Raw genomic sequence first — 22,206 nt, 5'->3', positions numbered from 1 at the left:
CAGTTTCCTTTTCTAAATTGATAGATATATATATCAATTAGGGTTTCAAATGGAAAAATTGAGCCTACAAGAAGTTTCCTTTGTTGCAATTATGCATTAAAAATGTGACAGTTTTTGACACCCTGATAACAATATAATGTGTATATTGGAATTCTGACTAGGATTGACTTCAAATTGATTATTTGAAATATGAGTTTATATGGAATGAATAATATGATCGCTGATTATAGCTCATCTGCAAGGAGTAGTAGATTTGGCTAAGAAATCTTGTAAATAAAGTACAGTTAATGCTACATGTAGCTAGATGTCTAGGCAAAAGTGGTATGCCTAAACAGTATTCTCTCAATTAAAATTGGTGTTAGATGATTGTTCTGGTTTTCTTGGAGAATCTGATGATTCAATTAGGAAAATGAAGTGTCTTAAGTATTTTTATGGTAATAACAATATTTTATATAAATTGATTTTTTACAGGAACAAAGAGTGAAACCAATGGGAGACGATCTTTTGACAGAAAAGGGCATGGACAGATATTCTAATTATCAGGTATTCATATATAATATATAAAAACTGTCTTGTCCTTTGACAGAAAATGATTCAGTGCTTATGAAGAAATATTTTATTATAAAAGATAAATTTGAAATGCATTTGACCTCACTCAAAGCAAATAAACAATCAAAAATTTTACATTGGCCCTTGTCAGTTATCTTCAGGAATAAACATAAGTTCATACTTTTTATGTCAAATATTTGGATATATCCTAAAAATTATTATCTGCTTTTCTTTTTTTAAGACTTTAAAATAATTTCCCTGCTGAATTGTACAAATTTAAGATTTAAGTATGCCTAAAAATTAAGGTAAACGGACATAAAGTCACAAATTTGATAGGACAAAAAGTCACAAATAATGTGTTGACAATTGTTTGAATATATAAGAGAAAGATCTTGAAATATTTTCTTTTTATTACATATATTCATTTTTAAGTTTAGGAAATTGTTCATGAGCCTTGATAAATGAAAATTTATTAAATTTTAATCATGCAAAGGATATATTTCTTGGCACAATGAAACCATTTAAGTACCAAGCCACTTTGACATTTTGTTTTCATAACAATTATTTCATCATTATTGATATTTATTGAATAGATTTTAATTACAAAGTTGCTTCATATATAATAGTTCAAGAAAAAACAAAAATTTAATTTTTAAAATTAGTGTTTTCTTGTTTAAAGAAAAATAATCTCAAAACTGAATTGTGACTTTTTGTCCTGGTTTTTTTTGTCAGTGACTTTTTGTCTGTGACTTTTTGTCCTGTGACTTTCTGTCCTACATTCAAAATTAATCACAGGTTTAAGACTTAACTATTATAGAAAGTAAGGATCAATTAACTCTGTCTTTAAAATGTGCAACACCCTCAGGCATTTTCTAAAGATAAATATAGTATGTATTGTGTAAGGGCTGTTCCATTAAAACATGCATGGTACCCAAGGAAGGCACTTTGAAAACCATCTCTAAAGGTAATTTTATAATTTCTCTTACACTTATACTGAACAAAATCACCCACTCATAGCTGAGATTTTGAATTGCCTTTTCTAGGGCCCATGTGTTTTTATGGAACAGCCCATAACAAAATAGAATATTCAAACAATTATCTGTATGTAACAGGCACACATCAAACAATTATCTGTATGTAACAGGCACACACCAAACAATTATCTGTATGTAACAGGCACACACCAAACAATTATCTGTATGTAACAGGCACACATCAAACAATTATCTGTATGTAACAGGTACACATCAAACAATTATCTGTATGTAACAGGCACACATCAAACAATTATCTGTATGTAACAGGTACACATCAAACAATTATCTGTATGTAACAGGCACACATCAAACAATTATCTGTATGTAACAGGCACACATCAAACAATTATCTGTATGTAACAGGTACACATCAAACAATTATCTGTATGTAACAGGCACACATCAAACAATTATCTGTATGTAACAGGCACACATCAAACAATTATCTGTATGTAACAGGCACACACCATGGAGGAAGAGTCACTATTACAGTCCAGGTACTTAGCACCGACCCCAATGTTTAATGCTAGTGAGAGTACCTCCCAATTAAGATGGAGTGTAGATAACACAGCAGATTATCAGACAGACCCTGGCAATAGACTGGAAGCCTCAGGTTTTAATGCTGAAGATGTGTTTTCTGTATGTGATACTTTTAGTATAAAAATGTCTTTTGCTTATTTTTGTCCAACTTAATAAAAAAGATGACCATGGTTTTTTTCCCTTAAAAAAAAAATATAAAAAATTTGTTTCTTTATGATGCCTGTTAATTCTTATCTTCTTTTAAACGTCACCTACATTACAAAGCATAAAGCATTTGTCAACCAAACTTCTGATTAGTGCGCATCAAGGTATCCTATTTCATCTTTGTTTGTAATTTTCATTTAAAATTTGAAATGTAGTTTAGGGGCCAGCTGAAGGACGCCTCCGGGTGCGGGAATTTCTCGCTGCATTGAAGACCTGTTGGTGACCTTCTGCTGTTGTCTGTTCTATGGTCGGGTTGTAGTCTCTTTGACACATTCCCCATTTCCATTCTCAATTTTATTTAATGAAATTGATTACTTTTCTGAAGTGATTATAATGTAATAAGTTACATTTCTAACATATTGTAAATGTAATTGTTATTTAATTGAAGCTTTTTGCGTTATTATTGGCATGTAATTAATTACTTTTGAAGAAAATTGGCCTGCTGTACGTCTATTACCAAAAGTTATTAAAAGTATCAATATAAATTTGATGATTGTTATTTGTATGTTTGACAGACTCAGCTGGATGATAACCCTTTTGGAGAAGTGAATAACTCTTTTGGATCATTTGGAGCCAGTCCTCCTCCTAGACAGAGTCATGATATGACACCACCTGGAGAAATGACTCTGGAACCACCTGTTAGTCCTCGGACAAGTGTAGACAGTAAATTGTATCGTAGCAGTAGTAGTCCTCCTAAATTTGACCAACCAAAGTTCTCTACAGCTTCCCCTCAGACAAGACAGTCCTTGAGAAATAGTCAGAAATCATTACAGGAGGCTAAACAAGCAGGTAAAAAATTTAATTTATTTTTTGTGGCACAAACATAAAATCTGTCTTAGACAAGTAAATTTCTGAGAAACAGTTTCTCGCAGATCAGTTATTTTTTACACAGTTATGGTTCTTTGTAACTAATTACTGATGCCCATATTGTATATTATGAGAACTGCCAAGCTTTAAACAGTTTACTGCTGAGTTAAACCAAACTTGAAATAATTGCTTGCCACCATGCCTACTCATGCATGACTAAATTATATGTCAATCATTAAAGAGTTATACATCTTGAATTATATATGGTTATTCAAAAGCACTTTTCTGGATTTACCTTGACCAGAAATGTTCAAACCTAAACACACCATGGATTTATAAATATGTAAAAAATTTAAGAAATGACCAAAAGCAACAACCTACTGTAAATACATAAATTAAAATTTTTATTGCATGCATTTATTATTGTGATTCTTAAAGAATGGACTAAAATGTGAGATTATTTATTGTGATTTTAGGAAAATCTGCATTTTGTATATTCAAATAAGAGTACTTATTATTGGGGTGATCACCAAGTCTCATTATTTGCATTAATAAAAACCTTGCAATAATTTCTGAATTCACAGTAACTATAATTGCCAAATTCATCTAAGATAAACTTTGCCTAATCTAATTGTTTTAATTTTTTCAGAGAAAACTGGAGCAGATTTGGCTTATGTCAGTTCTCTGTCTACTGAAGCAGCTGAACAGAAAGCTCTAGTAGATGAAATGGTAGCACAGGGAAACCTTGGTGTTAATTTTACTGTTCATGAAGATTTTATGTCAGCAGGTCAGTTTTTCTGAATGAAAATAATATGGATAAAAATTAATTTGATTGAATTAAAAGGTGCTGTAATTTCCCCCCGCAGAAATGTGGCGCTGGGGACATAGAAATACTTGGTATCCTTCAGTCTGGTCTTGTACGACTCCACCTGGAGAAATATCTATCCTTCAGTCTGGTCTTGTATGACTCCACCTGGAGAAATATCTATGGAACCAACTGTTAGTATTTGGACAAGTGTGGACAGGAGTTCATCTAAGCAGATGTATTTCACACCTACAATTCTTTGCCATATTTTTATTACATGTATGGAAAGATTGTAATGTGTTCTTTTCTGTCTGGCAGGATTCATCTGACCTTGACCTCATTTTCATGGTTGAGACAATAATGGGTTTCTGTTTTTTTTAAATAAACATGATCTGATCATTCATGCATTTGAAAGACAATCATCTTGTGACACAATTTCAAAGAATGACCTGTTCACTTATCTATTTGACAGTTGACCGAATAATAATGTTCCTTAAAATTAATGCTATAAATTAAGTGTCATTAGAGTCAAAAGAATGCAGCACAATAGTGTAAATTGGACTAAGAATAAATTGAATAATAATAATGATTTCATGAAGAAAGAAAAAAAATTCATAGGAAATTTATCACAAAGAACTTACTGTACTATTTATTTCAGATAGGGCAAAAGACTTTTTAGACACGGATGAAAAAGAATTTGAAAAAGAAAATATTTTCAGAGAGGTATGATTTAATTTTAAATTATTCAACTAAATTTGATATTTTCAAAGAAAACAGATCCATGAACTAAATATGGTATTATGCCCACCTTTGAAACTATTGAGCATTAAGTTTTCCAATCTGTCTGTTCTGTATGTGGTTTAATGTAGTTTGTGGTCATATCAACATGAAACTCAATTCACAAGTTTATTATGAAGAGAAGTGTTTAATCTATATGCCATATTAGGGCATTGTTTCACATATTTTTCTGTTACCCTATCTCTCAGGATCTATGGAAAAGACGTTCTTAGTTATACAATTTATATGACCAAACAACAGCAGTAAGAAAATATGCTGTACCTTAAAATTTCATCAAGTTGTAACCATTTTTTTTTGGTAACAGACAAAATTGTTTCAAACATGATTCTTCTTTTTTTCCACTAAATTTTTTGGGGTATATTATCCTTTTTGAAACAAAGGATATAATTTCAGGAATACAAGTTGTTGTTTTGAAAAATTTTAAACTTAGCAACAAAAAATTAATGTTTATTTTTCATAAATATATTCTTTTTCCTTCTAATGTAATTGAAACAATCACCACTTGTCATGCTTGTATTCATTATATTTGCATGTATTATTTGTAAGCAACACATGACTTTATCATTGCTCCAACTTTTCCAAGCAAAGGATGATATATACTTGGTTGATTTTATTGTGTGCACTGTATTGTATGTTTATATGGTAGAGGTCTCAAAATATTTCAAATTTTTACGAAACCAGAAAAAGCCCTTAATTTTTGTCTTTGCTCAACGAGCTCATGAAAGCAAAACTTTCATAGGTATCAACAATGTATTAGTTTGTGATTAGGTCGGTTTAATACTAAGTCAATGACATTTGGTATGCAGTTGTATTAGCATTTGCACATCTAATTTCCATGGAAATTATTTGTATTTGGGACTTTGACATTTTTGCATAGTTTGCGTTTATGTCAGTCTAATGGGAATCACTTATGATAAGTTAATTGTTTTTGGTATACAGTTGTATTAGTATAGGCATTTCTCATTTTCAACAAGATTATTTGGCCCTGCACCTTCAGTCATGGTTTAATGACTTTGGAAAGTTTTCTTTGTCTGCATGTTTTAAAGTATAACCATTTTCATTTCAACATTTCCATTATACCATCAAAATTTCATACAGGCCAGACATTTGTTTCAACAGTTTATTTTCTTTTTGTGTGAAATTTTGTTTACGTAAAATCTCCAAAAGTATGAATATGATGATATGCTGTATTTATCATTTTAAACTGAATTTAAGAAATTATATATTAAAAAAGGATTAAACATTTCTAAAATTGTCAACATAATGAGGTGTTTTATACACACAATTTAAAAAACCTTTTATATATGATATAGGATGAAAAGATGGACAGTGATGTTTTCCCCGAATGTGACTCCTGGTCATACAAGAGTAAGATAGCAGATGGTGGTGATGATGACTTGTGTAGGATATCTGTTGGTCAGTTTATGAAGAGTCGTTCAGGTCAACTGGGGTCACTTGATGGAGATGGTCCAAGGGTAAGATAGGACTAAAATGTTGTATTTCTGTCACATCATAAATTATGAAGATAATGGATTTTGTAATATGAACAATTCTCATGAGTCGACCGTCTGTCATTATAAATGTTAAAGATGTTAAATGAAGTTAATAATTTTGTCACACATTTAGCCAGTACTACTGAACAGAATGACATGGTACCTAGTCTTGATAGTGATTGTCACACATTTAGCCAGTACTACTGAACAGAATGACATGGTACCTAGTCTTGATAGTGATTTAGCCAGTACTACTGAACAGAATGACATGGTACCTAGTCTTGATAGTGATTGTCACACATTTAGCCAGTACTACTGAGCAGAATGACATGGTACCTAGTCTTGATAGTGATTGTCACACATTTAGCCAGTACTACTGAACAGAATGACATGGTACCTAGTCTTGATAGTGATGGCTTGTTTTGTGTTAGCACATTTGTGATCTGTCTGACAATTTCATCTTGTTTGATTTGCCACTTTTGTGATCTGACAACTTCATCTTGTTTGATTTGCCACTTTTGTGATCTGTCAACTTCATCTTGTTTGATTTGCCACTTTTGTGATCTGTCTGACAACTTCATCTTGTTTAATTTGCCACAACTTGATAAGTTGTAGAAAGTATTGATTCTGACATTTATCAGCCAATGAGATAAGGTGTTATACCACCAAATCATAGTACATCACATCCGGTTGCATATGAAAAAGGGTCGAAAAAAATATTCCCTTGAATTTGACAGTTGTAGGAAGTTAATCCAACATTTTATTGCAGTAAAAACTTTCTGAGTCATAAACATATATCTTTAGTATTTCAAAGCACCATTTTTATGCCCCATTTATGGGCATTATGTTTTTATTGGTCTGTGCGTTCTTTCGTTCGTCCGTCTGTTCGTTCGTACGTACGTCTTGACTTGAAACTTAGTACACATGTTCCCTATGATATGATCTTTCTAGTTTTAATGCCAAAATTAGAGTTTTGACCCCAATTTCATGGTCCACTGAACATAGAAAATGATAGTGCGAGTGGGGCATCCGTGTACTATGGACACGTTCTTGTTTTTTTTTATTTGGTGTTTCTATAGATTATTTTGGAAACTTGAGGTTACATGGCTACTTATTAAAGCTTGTACACAGGAAAAAAGAGGTGAAAATTTGATTGTTTAATTTCCAGTGCAATGAAATGTTATGTAAAATTTTGTCTGTAGTACTGCACAGGATAAAACTTTACTTATGCCAAGTATTTCTTTATTTGAAACAAAGATAAATGCTGCAAAAATTTTTGAAAAGTGCAAATTTAACAAAGGTTAATAGGGGAAAACAATGATGGTATCACACCATAAGTTATTTTTAAACCATTATCAAAGCATTAGTAGCATTCTGCACAGCTCCTGTTAGATGATGAAAATTTCAATTTGAGGACAATACCCATAGATATTTGTTCCAATTGTAAGGAAAAGGATTTTCAATTTATGTTATTTTACACTTTCAGCCTGATTTTGGGATGATAATTAAAACCCCACCCAGTGATAGAAAACCTTACCCATTGATTGAAACAACTGTGACTGAACAAGATCAGACATCCAGCATTGAAGATGATGGTAGGGATTTCTTGTTTTATGTAATCAACATCAATGATGCAAAACTAGTTTATATGTTTTTGTATATATTCTCAATATAACTAAATGCTGTACTGAAATAACAAGTTGAATGTCAAATTTGTACAATTTTTATTCCATCATTTGTTCTAAATAAACAGAATGTCTTTTTCATTTTCATATCCAGGTTTCAATATTTATTGATTTAATGTACTTACAGTCATTCTGTTGAGAATTTTTTGTAGGTACACTTCATATGAGTGATGGAACACTACACATGAGTGATATATCTAGATTCATGTCGTCCGTGTCCATGTCTAAAGATCCTAAAGAGATAGCCAATATGGTCATGGCATGGTCACAGAAACAGAGTACCCATAAAACATCAAAGTTACCAGTCAGAAAGGGAACCAGTTTGAAATTGCGGGACAAAAAATTGTCCTCTGAAGATATGAGTTTATCTGAAATCCCTGAACTGCAGAATTCTGTTGATGGTGAAAAGACCAAAGATATTAGAAGAAGTAATGATAAATCTGTGAGTGTTTCACAGGAGAAAACATTAAATACATTTTCCTATGAGAATAAAACAAATCCTGACGGGGAAGAATCAGATAAGGAAGAGAATAACAAACCAAGACATTGTGTAATAACACCACCTAAACTTTCGTCAGAAAATTTTGTTGTAGATGGATATTCTCCAAGACTTAGCATTTCTAGGACAAAATCTCCTGTCAGATCTGATAGATTGAATCAATCGTCAGATAGATTTATTAACCCGCAAAGGGATAATGAAGTACCCCAAGTGACAAGTGCTCGTCAGACTGAAGGAGCATCCTTTAGTTTGGGTACATCAGCATCTTTGTCTGCAAGAAATAGTATGAATGTTACATCTGGTAATAATGATATAGTAAAAGATGGGAGGAGTCCGAGGGGAAACACATCTGGTTGGGCAGGTCATCATATTCCTGATGGTACAGAGTACAGTAAATCGTCAGAACTCCATCATGTGATGTCACGTCAGGAGCTTGTAGGGACAGAAGATATACAGTTAGTGGATTCGAGGGGATTTGATGCTATTTCAGATAAACATTCAGTGCCTCAGCAAATACCTATTCAGAAAAGACATTCTGATTTTGATCCAAAGAAACATCATGCCATGTTAAAAACCCAAGGAAATAAACATAAACACAGCCATTCTGCAGAGAGTCTTCCTCTTAATAGACATAATGGAAATTTAACATCAACTCCGGTAAAAAAGTATGATCTCCTTAGTGAATTCAAATCTTTAGATGCACTAGGTAAAACTTCTCCCAATTCTCACTTGTTAGAACTCATTTATCATAACTCTCAGGCAGGAGATCAACAATTTTCACATACTTTCCCCGAAACTTTGTATGCTCAGCCAAAAACCAGTAGTGATGTCAAATCCTTCTATACTACACAGACCACCAGTGGTCAAACTTATTCACAAAACACTGGAGATCTTGTTGCTCAAAATAGAGCATTAACGTCAACATCATCTAGTCATGAACACTCTACAATGCCTGTAGAACATACATGTCAGAGGGCACTAGATGACAAATGTTTAATGCCACCACCACAAATACCAAGCTTCCGACATGATCTCTTACCAAGACAACCACCACAAGATCAACCAACATTACTAACCTCTGATTCCATGTTATCCAGAGATTTTGCAAAGGAATATTTGTTCCGTGAAAATCCAGGAAGACTTCTTAATCGTAACGTTCATCCTAAACCAGTGGAACATCCGATAGACTCTCATGATATGTTGCCACACAGGGATTCAGATATTCCATTGCCAACACATTATGATTTCATGGCAGATAATATGAATATATCAAGTCGTTTGCCAGTATATCAGAGTACGCCATATAACAACAGGAATGACACAACTATTATCACCCCAAGTAGCATGCACACGATGATGTCAACTGGTATGATGCATGAACTGCAGGCAGAAAATCTTACAGTAATGGAAGATGGTAAGTTTATCTGTTTGTATGAAAGGAGATGGTGGGTATTAGTCAATGAGAGAACAAGCAAACAATTGAAAACAAAAAAAGACAAAAGATTTCCACTGGTCAAAGTGCTGGTTCTGTTGTTTGTTTATTCTGTTTGTGCATAATAACAGTCTTTGTTTCCACACTAACAGCACCAAAAATGAATTGGAAATTGGAAGTCAGAAGAAAGTTCACACAGGAAAAACATGGAAGATAATTTAAACTTAAGAGAAAAACACCAATATAAGATTTTGTATATTCTTCTTGCCATGTGGATGTTAAATGCCTTGATCTTATATACACACACTTTTATGGTTCCACAGATGTCAGTTACATTATTGGAAGAATATAGAGAGTTTCAGGATGACCAAACATTTCTGTCTAACAAGTTCATGAATGTTTTGTATTGAGTATATCCCCTGTTTTAAATTTAAATTGTTAGCTTGTGAATTTATTTGTAAAAATTAAAAAAAGACATCTGAAAGGTTTTTCAGGTTAAAGCTTGTAATCCATATTCAGGATATATTTGGTAATGCTATCTTTTGTACAGAATGTTCCCATACAAGAACATCACCAAGATCAGACGGCCACCAACTTAGAACTCCACCAAGATTGTCGGCTGTTACTGCATCAAGAATGTTACATTTTGATGATGTATGCTGTGTAGGCATATCCATAGAGAGGAAATTAGAGTTGACCAACCCAACCAATAGCTGGTTAGAATGTTACCTGCAGGTACAGGAATGGACGATAGATGGTCGGGAAGTCAATATAATGAATTACCTACCATTTGAAATGAAAAGGAAGGTTATTATAGAACCACATACAACAGAAAATGTTACAGTAAGTTCTTTTGGTTTTTTTTTTTTTTTTTTTTTTGCTGTCAATTTACAACGTATCTTTTATTTTTTTGTTCTTCATTTTCTCATGATTTCCCATCAGCATGATCAATAAACATGAAAGTAAACAAAAACAAATAAATGCCCATACAGGAAAATATCATCCTTTTTCTACAATTTTTTTTTATAATTTTGAATATATTAAAGTAGTCATGGTAGTAAGATAAAACCTTTTTGAAAAGATTTAACCAATTTAAACAGTTCTCATCCCACATTGTCCTTTTCTGGTTCCTGCATGGCCATATCGTCTTCTCGATAAAAAAAAAAACTGTAATGTGCTTCCTTATACATGTATGGTACTAAAATGTTTAAGAGCTTGTTTCTGGATCCTATTAGTTATTTATTTGTATTAATATGTTCATGCTAAATTGTGTATATTCTGTAACTTGAATTTTATTAATAAAATATTTTTACACTAATCAAAAATTGGTTTGCTAAGAAGAAGAGAAATATTTATCAATCATTTACAAATAAATTAATCATTTGTATGTTATTTACTTTTAAATTGTAGGTCATTTTTATACCCAAACTAGCTGGTGCATATGTAGCCTCGTTGAATGTTACGTCCAGTTTATTTCTACAAGACAACAGTGTACATATACAGAAGATACCAACGGTTGTCACATTGCAGGCCATTGCTGAAGATCCACAGATACAGGTTAGTTACATATATATTTTCATCTTCCATAGGAATCTTTTCATTACTTTAAATATTCAGAAATTTTTGTGTGCATTTTAATATTGCGATTCTTTAAATGTGGACAAAATTGTTAGATTAATTATTGTGATCTCATAAAATTCAGCATACAAATAATTTTATAAGAATTTGAAATGTAAGTCTTTTTATATTTACCAAAAGCATTCCTTCACAATTTTCGCAATAATAAAACCGGGCAAAATTTATTGAATTAACAGTAATAGGTGTGTAATGATACGACTGACTGGTAGAGGGTTAATACTGTGTTTAACTTTGGAACATAGGAATTTTATTGTTGGTAACTACGGATTGAATTATTTTCGTGGGTTCAAATTTTCGTGAAGTGAGGAAAACTTGCATTTTCGTGGATATTTTATTTCATGGTTTTGTCAAAGTCTGCATACAACGTTATTGAAAATTTGTAATTCATTGGACATTTAAATTTGTGGTTCACCTGTGCTCATGATTTCCATGAAATTGGTATCCCACGAATAATAAAGAATCCTCAGTAATTTGCCACTGGACAATAAGGAAGCACCAATTAGTCAATCATTTTGAGTACCTCATGAGAACTATGCTGAATACATATATTTGATAAAAGACAAAAATTTAATTGAATAAAAATAAAGCATAGTTTTATTTTCAGTTGGTCAATTTAAAATTTGCCTTGAGAATTTTTTGCTGTTGAAATTCAAATAACAGCATTTTGATAAATCATGTAAATGAAGTCATTTTTAATCGATCAGAATTATTGAAAAATATAGATCTAGGTTGTTTTTTTTGAAATGCAAGCATTTTAAAATGATGTCTTTTTTACAAAGTATATCTAGATTTTTCTACATTTGCAACAAAAATACTGCATTGAATTTAATGAATTATTACACACCTTGATAATTAGCTACCTTTGACAATGGGTAATGTGTTTTAATTTTTTTTTTTTTTTTTTTTGTGTAAATGTGACTAAGATGTGAGATGAAACATTTGAACATGTGGAATAGATGAAGTAACTATGATAGTATGAACTTTTAATTTCTGTTTTTTTATAAGTAGAAATTTCAGGCTAATTTTACTAGTATTTTTAGATGGAAAACTGTAAATTTTAGTGTCATCACAGGTTCATTAGCATTTGTCTGTGGGAAATATATAGCACCAACACAGAAAGTATCCATACACTTTATTATTTACTTAGTAGAAAATTCAAGTAAATTTTATGTGAAATGCAATCAATTGTAATCGTTCTGTATAAGCCATCTGTGATGATATTGATATCAGTCACTGTTGCACAGGTTTTATCAAATCCCAACAGAAAAATATATTTAAAGAATAAAAGTATATATGATATGGCTTTGTCAATGTTTCACACCAAATCAGCCCTGAACCAATATAATCAATCCAGCAGATGGGTTAAGTTGATATTGACTTTTGGTGTTTAATGCCACTTTTAGCACTATTGGCTATTTTGTGGCTGCCAGATTTTATTGTTGAAGAAAACTGGAGTGCTGGGGAGAACCGCAGACTTTTGGCAGGAAAACTGGCAATCTTAGTCAATTGAGATTGTAGTCAATTGTACCTGCCACATGCTGGGCTCAAACTCATAACTTCATTGTTGACAGGCTAGTGATACAGAAGTTGAACTACTTAGACCTCTCGGCCACTGAGGCCCCAGGTGTGATATTGAAAAAGTTATATAATTATGTAGACATATTATTATTGATTGTTTACATTGATAAAAATTGATTGAAATTCTATTAAAGTAAAATTTGTCTACAATTTATTTAGTTCTTTGTTAATAAGGTAAGAATGAACTTTCCCTGAATTATGAACTATAGATGACATTTTTGTAATATAGCTTTGTATTATATGTGTATCACAGAGTGTTTTACTGATCACTTTTTCTCTACCCTATATCTTTAAGGCTTATGGATATTTTGAAATTACAATAAATACTTGACTTGTTAATTATAATTAGAACTGATTTGTACGTTTTTAAAGTGTTTTTGTGCTTGTAAAATCACACTAGGCCATATAAAGTTAATTTTCTGGATCTAGTTACTGAAGTACTAAATATAACTTAGAGTGAAATAGCCTAATTCTGGTAGTGCGGATTCATTATACAAGTATAGGTGGGATACCAATTTTCATGAATTTCATCTGTATAGGCGAAACTATAATTTAAATGTTCAATGATGTGCACATTTTCTATAGGCTTGTATGCAGACTTTAGTAGTCCATGAAAGCGTTTTTTTTCCCTCAATCCACGAAAAATTGGTACCCACAAAAATAAATGAATCCACTGTAAAATTATTATTTCTAAATAAAAGGGTTTGGTAGTTCAACACCTGATCTTACAAGAGCATTGTATTGAATTAAACTGGTAAAAAGTTAATATTAAATGACTGAAAGTTATATAGTAGAACAAATTATTTGTTAGAAATAACTTATCATGCCAAAGCCTTAAAGATATGTTCATCTTATATCTAAGAAATGATTTCACAATTTTTTTCAGAGTTTTTCTTTATCACCTGTGATATATTGAACACAGAGATCACAAAGTTTTTGAGTAAAATGATTCTACTTCCTGTTACTTAAACCACTTGCTCGGATATCAATAACACCTCTACTCAGAAATAAATCTTTGAATTCAAATAAAATGACATTTTATATAGAAATCAAAAAGTACGCACTTAGGTCAGTATCAATTTTACACAAGAATTAATCTTTTGTTCGATTCAATGAAATAGTAAGTTATATGAGTACCCTTACCATTTTTCTTTTTAGAAATTGATGTGGTTTTTATTTAGTGTTAAATTTGTCCCTGATTAACATTAACATAAAATTTCTACAAATTCTGATTGAGAAAGTGATTAAGCTTGCATGAACAATATTACAAACAGAAATATGGTGATATAGGTAATGTTCTTCATACTTATGGTGTATATAATTATAGTGACCGTTTTCTATTATCCAAAATTTCTCTTATTAATAAATTCTAAATATTAAAACAGTTACTTATATATTAATTATGTTAATAGTATGTAAAAAATATATGCATAATTCATGCACATATACCTTTTTAGAAACAACATTATATTTAGTATTCATTTAAGGATTGTTTTGGTTTTGGGTCAGGGCTTAAAAGTAGTTATTACTTTTTTGTTTAAAAATATCAGATTAGATGACAAAAAAGAAACATAAATTAAGGAAGGGGAAGAGAAATCAATTTAATGTAACTTTTAGGAGTCACCAAATCTGAAGAAGATAACAATGGGATGAACTGAGAACAATCAATTAAAAAATGTAAATGAATTATATACTACAATTTATTGAACATTTATTATGTATTTGTAAACTTATTTACTATATTTTTTTTTTAAATTTAAATTTAAAGTAGAGCAGTCATCCAACCCCAAGAGACATATTCACATCAAATGATGTTTATTTGTAGGTACGGACTGAGAGTAATAACAAGTGTATGAACTTTGGAGAGGTGGCCTGGGGATCGTGTCATGAATTATCACTACAGATCATCAACAGAGGGAGAGCCACTATTCCTTTAAGACTTTCTGTATTGTTGGTAAGTGAAGCTCTGGGATCTTGTCATGAATTATCATACAAACATTTTGTGGACCTCTAGAGAATCCTTTCGTAACAATACGCCACTATGGATCAGCTGCATTTTCTACTTATTCCTGTTGTTGATAAAATTGATGCTGACATCTAATGGTCACCCATGCATAAAAATTAGATAAGAATTAGATTGGAAACTTTTAAATATCCCTACAAGTTAACATAATTTGAGGTCAAACAAATATAGCTTTTGGATAGTTTTGGAGTTTTCTAACCAATGTCTTTAGAGATCATTACTGGAGGAAAAAAACCATACTTACTGTCTGAAAATTATTAATGTATGCAAACACAAATACCTAGGATAGAGCTCCATGTCATCCTGAATTTGTCACTGCTAAAATTAACAGATATGAATCTCACAGACTGAAAACCCTATTAACAAAAAAAAGAATTACTGTAAAATGAGAAATATTCACAAAGTGTTTATTTTTGCTAATGAAGCAATTAGCATCAAATCGCTAAGAATTTGATCTTTAGGGAATATCACAATCAGTGTCAAGGTAAACCAAAAATTAAAACCTCACGATCCCATTTGTTATTAGAAACATATCACTTAACAGTAAATGATTTGAAAAAGTACACAATATCTGAAAAGTTATTTAATTCAGACCACACATTTCTTTAATAATACATAAAATCTTTAGGAACTCTTTATAACCAGGATTGACTATTTAATATTATTAGTTAAATACAGATTTATCTTCTCCATAGAGCCAAGGATCCTGGCATGCATTTTCCTTCGACACAAAGATGGCTGATGTTTCTGTTATATCCCGTAGTAATCGGCCCCAGTCAGCAGCAATTGGGCGGACAGTCATGCCCCTCAGTGTTGAAGGCAGGACTGTTGATTCAGATCCTACGGTTTATGACATCAAAATCTACTGCAGACCACCAGAAAAACAGTATAGTAGAGGTATAACCTTTATTGTCAATGTGCATATTGATACCAGTGTCTGTAAAATCTAAGCTTTTAGCCTACTTTAATTTTAAATTAAGAATTGATCTCCATTTTTACATTAATTGTCTTAAAACTTTGTTTGTTATATTCATTTGATTATTTTAGTACAAAAGTAGAAAGTGGGTTATGTTCACCGGTATGTGAATTGTGTTTGTCTGTCCTGTTTAAGGTAAAATTTGGTTCATGGTAGTTCCAAGTTTACCATGAGGTTGTGGACACACCAACTCAACTTAGTACACATGTTAATTATGATGCAATCATTTAAGTATTTGTGCCAAATTAGGGTTTTGACCCACTTAACACAGAAATTTATTAGGTTTAGGTTAAGGTAGTATTCCATGAAGTTGTGGTCACATTAATCTGAAACTTAGGTCTCAACTTCATTATGGTGTGAACTTTTTAAGATATATAACATCAGGGTTTTGACCAAGATTTTGTAGTTCACTATACATGAAAATTTGAAAATGTAAGCTTGGCATGGTGTCCTATGGGTACATATTCTTGTATGATTATTCAAGATTTTTTAAAATTATTATTCAGTTTTTTGTAAGACGCATATTCCATTACATTTTATAAAGAACATGTTCAATATATTTCAGCAATGTCACAGTACCCACCCACTGAAATGTATGCCAGAATCGAAGTGGAAGTAGACACACCATCACATCTACCTTTAATCAGCTCAATAGATCTGAAGTCTGTTGTTGGAGTTGCCAAACTCCATTTATCTAGACAGCTGGAGGTATAAAAGCCTACACAACAAATGGAAATTAAATTGACTGCTAAAAGTTTAATTATATTCCATAGATCTTCTTATTCATATCAACATAATACAGACATATTCTGACCAGAGATATTCAAAATTTGGTCACACATATTTTATTTTCATTCTGTTTATAAACTGATATCCAATTTCTGTTATGTAAACACAATTTGATATAAAAAAAGATATTTCAGTAGATGAGCTTCAAAAATCACTTCCAATTTTGATGAAGGGATTAAATATTCAAGTAGAATGCCTATGCTAAAACTTTGATATAATATCTTCGCAATTTGTAATTGTTAAAAGTCATGTTAAGGCTTTTAGGGAAGACATTTTGAATTCTCAACAATTGATGGGTGTCAAGCTCAGTAAAAATCTAGGAGAAATTTTAGATTGGCCTCTATAGGTGGTAACTCCCATTTTGAAAGAGCCTTCCCTGAGTACTCAACCATTCATGTATAACTGAAACAGTTATTTTATAAAACCAACAATGTTTTGAAATTATGATCCAGTGTAGACAAGGTTATTCACTGTGAAATATGGTGATTGAAAGAGACAACACTGTCATACAAGCAATCTATTGAATATTCAGAGATTTTTCAAAATGAATCACTCTCAATCACCAGCATTAGCTGGAAAATCACCACCTAGCGTGATTATTAACTGAATCATCTTTTGGATACTGTAAATATAAAATATTATGGAGTAGATGTATATGTTTGATTGGTTTTTAATTATGATGAAAAATTATTTTGATTTAATTGAATTTGACCCTTCCTGCCCATACTGCTACTCATTAAATATATTCACTTTGACAATTGATGTTTCCTTGAAGAGGCATTTTGAGACATTTTGATCTGTGGGAAGGTGAAAGAAATATTTTCCTGTATGTTTCTTGGTAAGCTGCAATGATCTGTATTTCTAGATACTATATATGTAGATCATCAGCTACTGGAGAAACAATTTTCAATGACCACAATGCATTATTTTTTTTTCAGATGCTACAATTCAAAACCTCTGTCAATCAAAGAGCAAATCAGACATTTAATTTGAGAAATGCTGGTAATATTCATATGGAATTGTTGCTAGGAGTGACAGAATACCCTGAGTTTTTTACAGTAAATCCATCACAGTTTACCATTCCACCAGGACAAGAAAGGCCTGTTACAGTTACAATTTTACCAAGTACTGGAATATCATTTGAAACGTAAGTGTAGATTTCAATTGATTTAACAGGTCATAAAGTATGTGAAAAATTGTATGTAAATAGTTAAAATTGATACACAAGCACTGTTCCTAATTTGTATGACTAGCTTTAAATATGCTGGTTAAATATTAAATATAATTATAACGGACAAAGTTCACTTTTTATTTCAAAATATGATCTTGAATTTCAACCTGGTCATAGAAATATTAAAAAGGCCATAATTTGTTTCTAAAATAGATCTATTTCAAAAGCCTTAATCCTAACTAAAATCTCTTCTTAATAGTACATTATAGGCTTCAAAGTCTGCAAAGTGTGAACATCTTTTCAAGATAAGATGATATTGTGCATTTGTCTTACCTAAAATCTTTAGTAAAACCTTGGCTGCAAAATACGATCCAAAATGTTCTGTAATCAAAAGGTGAATATTGAATACCTAAACACAAACAATCTGGTTTATGGATGGCAGCCAAAGTAAATTATGCTAAAAACTGTTAGAAATCATGGAAAAAATGGATCAAGACTCTAACTTAACAACACAAATCATGCAGATTACACACTTTGTCAAACAGTAGTTTTCAGGGTAGTTCAAATAAAAAAATGCATGCTACAATGACAATCCATTTAACACATTCATCATTGAAAGACTTTCTTTCATCTGTTTTGTTTGTATTTAGAATCCTGCTGATGAGAATCTTGCCACAAGGTCCAGACTATGACCTCCCAATTCAAGTAGAAGTTCAGAAAGAGGTTCAAAGGATTCAAGGTCCTGTTCTACTTGGAGACAGACAGTTCATAGATTTTGGTGGTGTACAAGTCGGTCAGTCTATGTAAGTATTTTGATATTATTTGTCAAATAGCAGTTTGATGTATATTATATTATTTTCATAATATTTATTTATTCAAATATGCCAGTTTGTCTCAGTTAAAAGGAAATTGGGTTGTGAAGAAAGAACAAGTTGATTCTTAAATAGAGTGGATATGAATTAAATGATATATGCAATAGTTTCAGTGAAGACAATATAGATAAAAAGATGTGGTATGAGTGCCAAAGAGACAACTCTATCCAAGTCACAATGTATAAAAAATTAACAATTATAGGTCAAAGTACGGCCTTCAACATGTAGCCTTGAGTCATTCTTGATTGTTTTATGCTAAATACCAAGTGGCAGATATTTCATGCATATATTCAAGACTAGAATTTGTATTCTATAGTTCCATTATTATTGGATTTATGGACAAAGGTGAACCACAAATATAAGTGTTAAATAAAATTCAAAGTCAGCAGAATTTTTCAAAACTGCAATAAAACTGAAATAGAAATAGCATTTATGTATCAGAATTTTTGTAAATGTGATTTTTTTATATTTTTAACTTGTCTACCAGCTTTTGTAAGTTACTTTACATTTTTTATGACCCACCTAGGGGCATTATGTTTTTCGGTCTGTTCGTCCATTTGTTCGTCAATTCGTTCATTTGTTTGTCCGTCTCTCATGCTTCAGGTTAAAGTTTTTGGTCAGGGTAGTTTTTGATGAAAATGAAGTCCATTCAACTTGAAACTTAGTAGACATGTTCCCTATGATATGATCTTTCTAATTTTAATGCCAAATTAGAGTTTTTACCCCTATTTCACGGTCCACTGAACATAGAAAATGATAGTTCGAGTGGTGCATCGGTGTACTATGGACACATTCTTGTTTTAAGTTTGATCTGGAGTTTATCTGGTAGTGATATCTTGAACATTTGTAAAGAATGACAAACCTATTATGAATAAAAGTAATTATTTTAAGAAATGATTATTGGAAAATAATCTTATTTTTATTTCTTTATTGATATTTCAGTGCCTCGTTATTATTAATTGTTTTTCAGGATAAAGAGATACACCTTAAAGAATGTAATTCGATCACAGTTAAAATTATCTCTGGAAATCAGATCTGACACAGATAGCTTCCAGGTAAGTGTACCTGCATTGTTAGCCTAGAGATTGAAGTTTGTTATAATGTTTTTTACAATGCTTTCATTTATTGCCAGAAAAAAAAATTAAAAAGGCTAGTGGTTCCTTCATCCTTTAATGATTTGACAAAATGGAAAAATTTTTTCAAGACATTGATTTTTTAAAGGCAGTGCTTTAATGCCTTTCTAGTTGCCGTGTTAATATGTCTTTCCGCGATATCCAACTTATCTACGTGGGGGGTCATTTAGCTCCAAGTAGATCCGGAAAATGTTGATTCTTTCCTCTTCTTATTGTGGTATAAAATGTTTTTTGTCTCATTTCATTTACATTGGGAAATAGAGAAACGATTATTGTGTTTTGTTAGTTTTAAAAACTTTTGATATATTTGTATTTTACATTATAAGCAGTCAACCGATTGACAAACTAGAATTATTTGAATTCCGTGTGGAAAGAGCTCGGGTTAATTTCGAGTGTTTTCTGCAATCTAGATGTTTATAAATCATTTCAGTCGTTGATATAATAATTAAAGGTCGACTGAACATGAATTATATTATACAATTTAAAGCGCATTTCTGTTTATGCACGCGAACCCGTCTAACGTTATTGTTATTTCGCAGTTATATAAAGTAGCAAATTATCGTTCCTGAATAGGTGGCGCCGTGGTAGCCGATCCTGTAGTTCAACTTCCGGTTTCTGCACTGTGCATCTTTTACAGTTGCATTTTTAATTAACGATGCCAAGTACTTGTTGTTGTGTACCTGGATGTCATTTAAGAGGAGGACATGCATTTCCAAATGACTTAAAAAGAAGGAAAAGTTGGATCAACGCCATGGCCCATACGCAGATTGGACGAGAACACGATGAAATCGTGGAGTCCATCTCAATCAGCTGTTGTTTGCAAGGCACATTTTACTGAAAAAGACTACGTGCAGGAAACTATTCATGGTAAAACTCTATTTTCTTTTTAAAATATATAGTTATATATGTAATCGCCATGCGAATAAACCAAAGTCAGTTTACAACCGCAATTATCGTTTTAGAATAAAAGGGGGTGGTTAAGGTTCATCATAACAAATGGACAAATATGGCCGTATTTTCACCTCAAAAACTACTCTGTGTACAGGCTTACCTGTGCAGTTTGGAAAGTTTTAAGGCCTGGCATCCACTAGATGTATAAAAGTTAAATTTATTTTGCATATCAGAAATATAAAATCTTTTTTGGATTATGATGGGCATTTTTTTCCGTTCTTACTGAAGGTGTAAAAATAAACTAAGTTGGGATATAACTTTGAGATGCTCCATCTCAGGTAACAACTGATTTGTATTGTATTGATTGTCCTTGATTGGCATGGACAATAGATATCTACACATCTATAGGTGAGTTAAAGGTAGTAACTGAGTGGACAGTATCAAATGCAATTCAGGTGTTTGTTTATTTTTACATCTTCTGCAGGAAGGAAAAAAAATGCCCATCATATTCAAAAAAAGATTTTATCTTTCTGATATGCAAAATAGATTTAACTTTTATATATCTAGTGGATGCCAGGCCTTAAAACTTTCCTAACTGCACAGGTAAGTCTGTACACAGAGTAGTTTTTGAGGTGAAAATACGGCCATATTTGTCCATTTGTTATGATGAACCTTAATTCAAGACGTCATAATTTTTTGGATTACGATTCAATGTGATCTGTTTGAGATTTTTTGGTGCTTGCTACAATTATAATGATTTCTTACAAGAGGTATATCATACTGAGAATTATTTTAGCAGTAATTATGCTTATGTAGTAATGACAGGAATGCATAAGCTATGCCTCATAGACTTTCTTGAAAAATATCAATGACAATGTTAACAGGAACAAAACAATGACATGCTCTCATCTGTATTATAGTTATTTAGGTACAAACAATGTATGTTTGTTGCATACGTCTCTCATTGTTTGTCCTTTGGATTTACATAACATACATTTTGATGTACATTGAATCAGGCTAACATAGTTTTATCCAGATTGTAATGAATAAATCTAGTTAATATTTTGCCAGGTTACGAGTACAAAGGAATTATAGTTATCTCGTACCATTGTAACTCGTACCAATGTCAACTCGTACCACTAAACAAAAACTCGTTCCAATGCAAACTCGTACCACTGCTAACTCGTACCACGGTGAATTCATACCATTGTAAACTCGTACCCACTTATTTAAATGCATTCAAATGGTGTTTAATGATGAATATATACTTTAATTTCACTCAATAC

At 31.7% G+C, this 22,206-nt stretch overlaps 1 protein-coding gene across 1 annotated transcript in view; it reads left to right on the top strand.

The window, feature by feature from the left end:
* LOC127728871 (uncharacterized) overlaps positions 1 to 22,206 on the top strand; it is a 70,281-nt gene that overhangs the window by 18,417 nt on the left and 29,658 nt on the right. The window contains exons 12-28 of the mRNA XM_052236461.1: positions 472 to 543; positions 2,046 to 2,225; positions 2,846 to 3,119; positions 3,787 to 3,924; positions 4,601 to 4,665; positions 6,054 to 6,215; positions 7,720 to 7,828; positions 8,071 to 9,831; positions 10,400 to 10,692; positions 11,260 to 11,406; positions 13,225 to 13,239; positions 14,891 to 15,019; positions 15,784 to 15,985; positions 16,630 to 16,772; positions 17,792 to 18,000; positions 18,675 to 18,827; positions 19,867 to 19,951. Coding sequence (XP_052092421.1) covers positions 472 to 543; positions 2,046 to 2,225; positions 2,846 to 3,119; positions 3,787 to 3,924; positions 4,601 to 4,665; positions 6,054 to 6,215; positions 7,720 to 7,828; positions 8,071 to 9,831; positions 10,400 to 10,692; positions 11,260 to 11,406; positions 13,225 to 13,239; positions 14,891 to 15,019; positions 15,784 to 15,985; positions 16,630 to 16,772; positions 17,792 to 18,000; positions 18,675 to 18,827; positions 19,867 to 19,951 — 4,137 coding nt within the window. The remainder of the gene's footprint in view (positions 1 to 471; positions 544 to 2,045; positions 2,226 to 2,845; positions 3,120 to 3,786; positions 3,925 to 4,600; positions 4,666 to 6,053; positions 6,216 to 7,719; positions 7,829 to 8,070; positions 9,832 to 10,399; positions 10,693 to 11,259; positions 11,407 to 13,224; positions 13,240 to 14,890; positions 15,020 to 15,783; positions 15,986 to 16,629; positions 16,773 to 17,791; positions 18,001 to 18,674; positions 18,828 to 19,866; positions 19,952 to 22,206) is intronic.

This window comes from Mytilus californianus, unplaced genomic scaffold (assembly GCF_021869535.1).
Source record: "Mytilus californianus isolate M0D057914Y unplaced genomic scaffold, xbMytCali1.0.p SCAF_2, whole genome shotgun sequence".
Classification (NCBI taxonomy): domain Eukaryota; kingdom Metazoa; phylum Mollusca; class Bivalvia; order Mytilida; family Mytilidae; genus Mytilus; species Mytilus californianus.
This window is presented reverse-complemented; position numbering and strand designations above follow the sequence as displayed.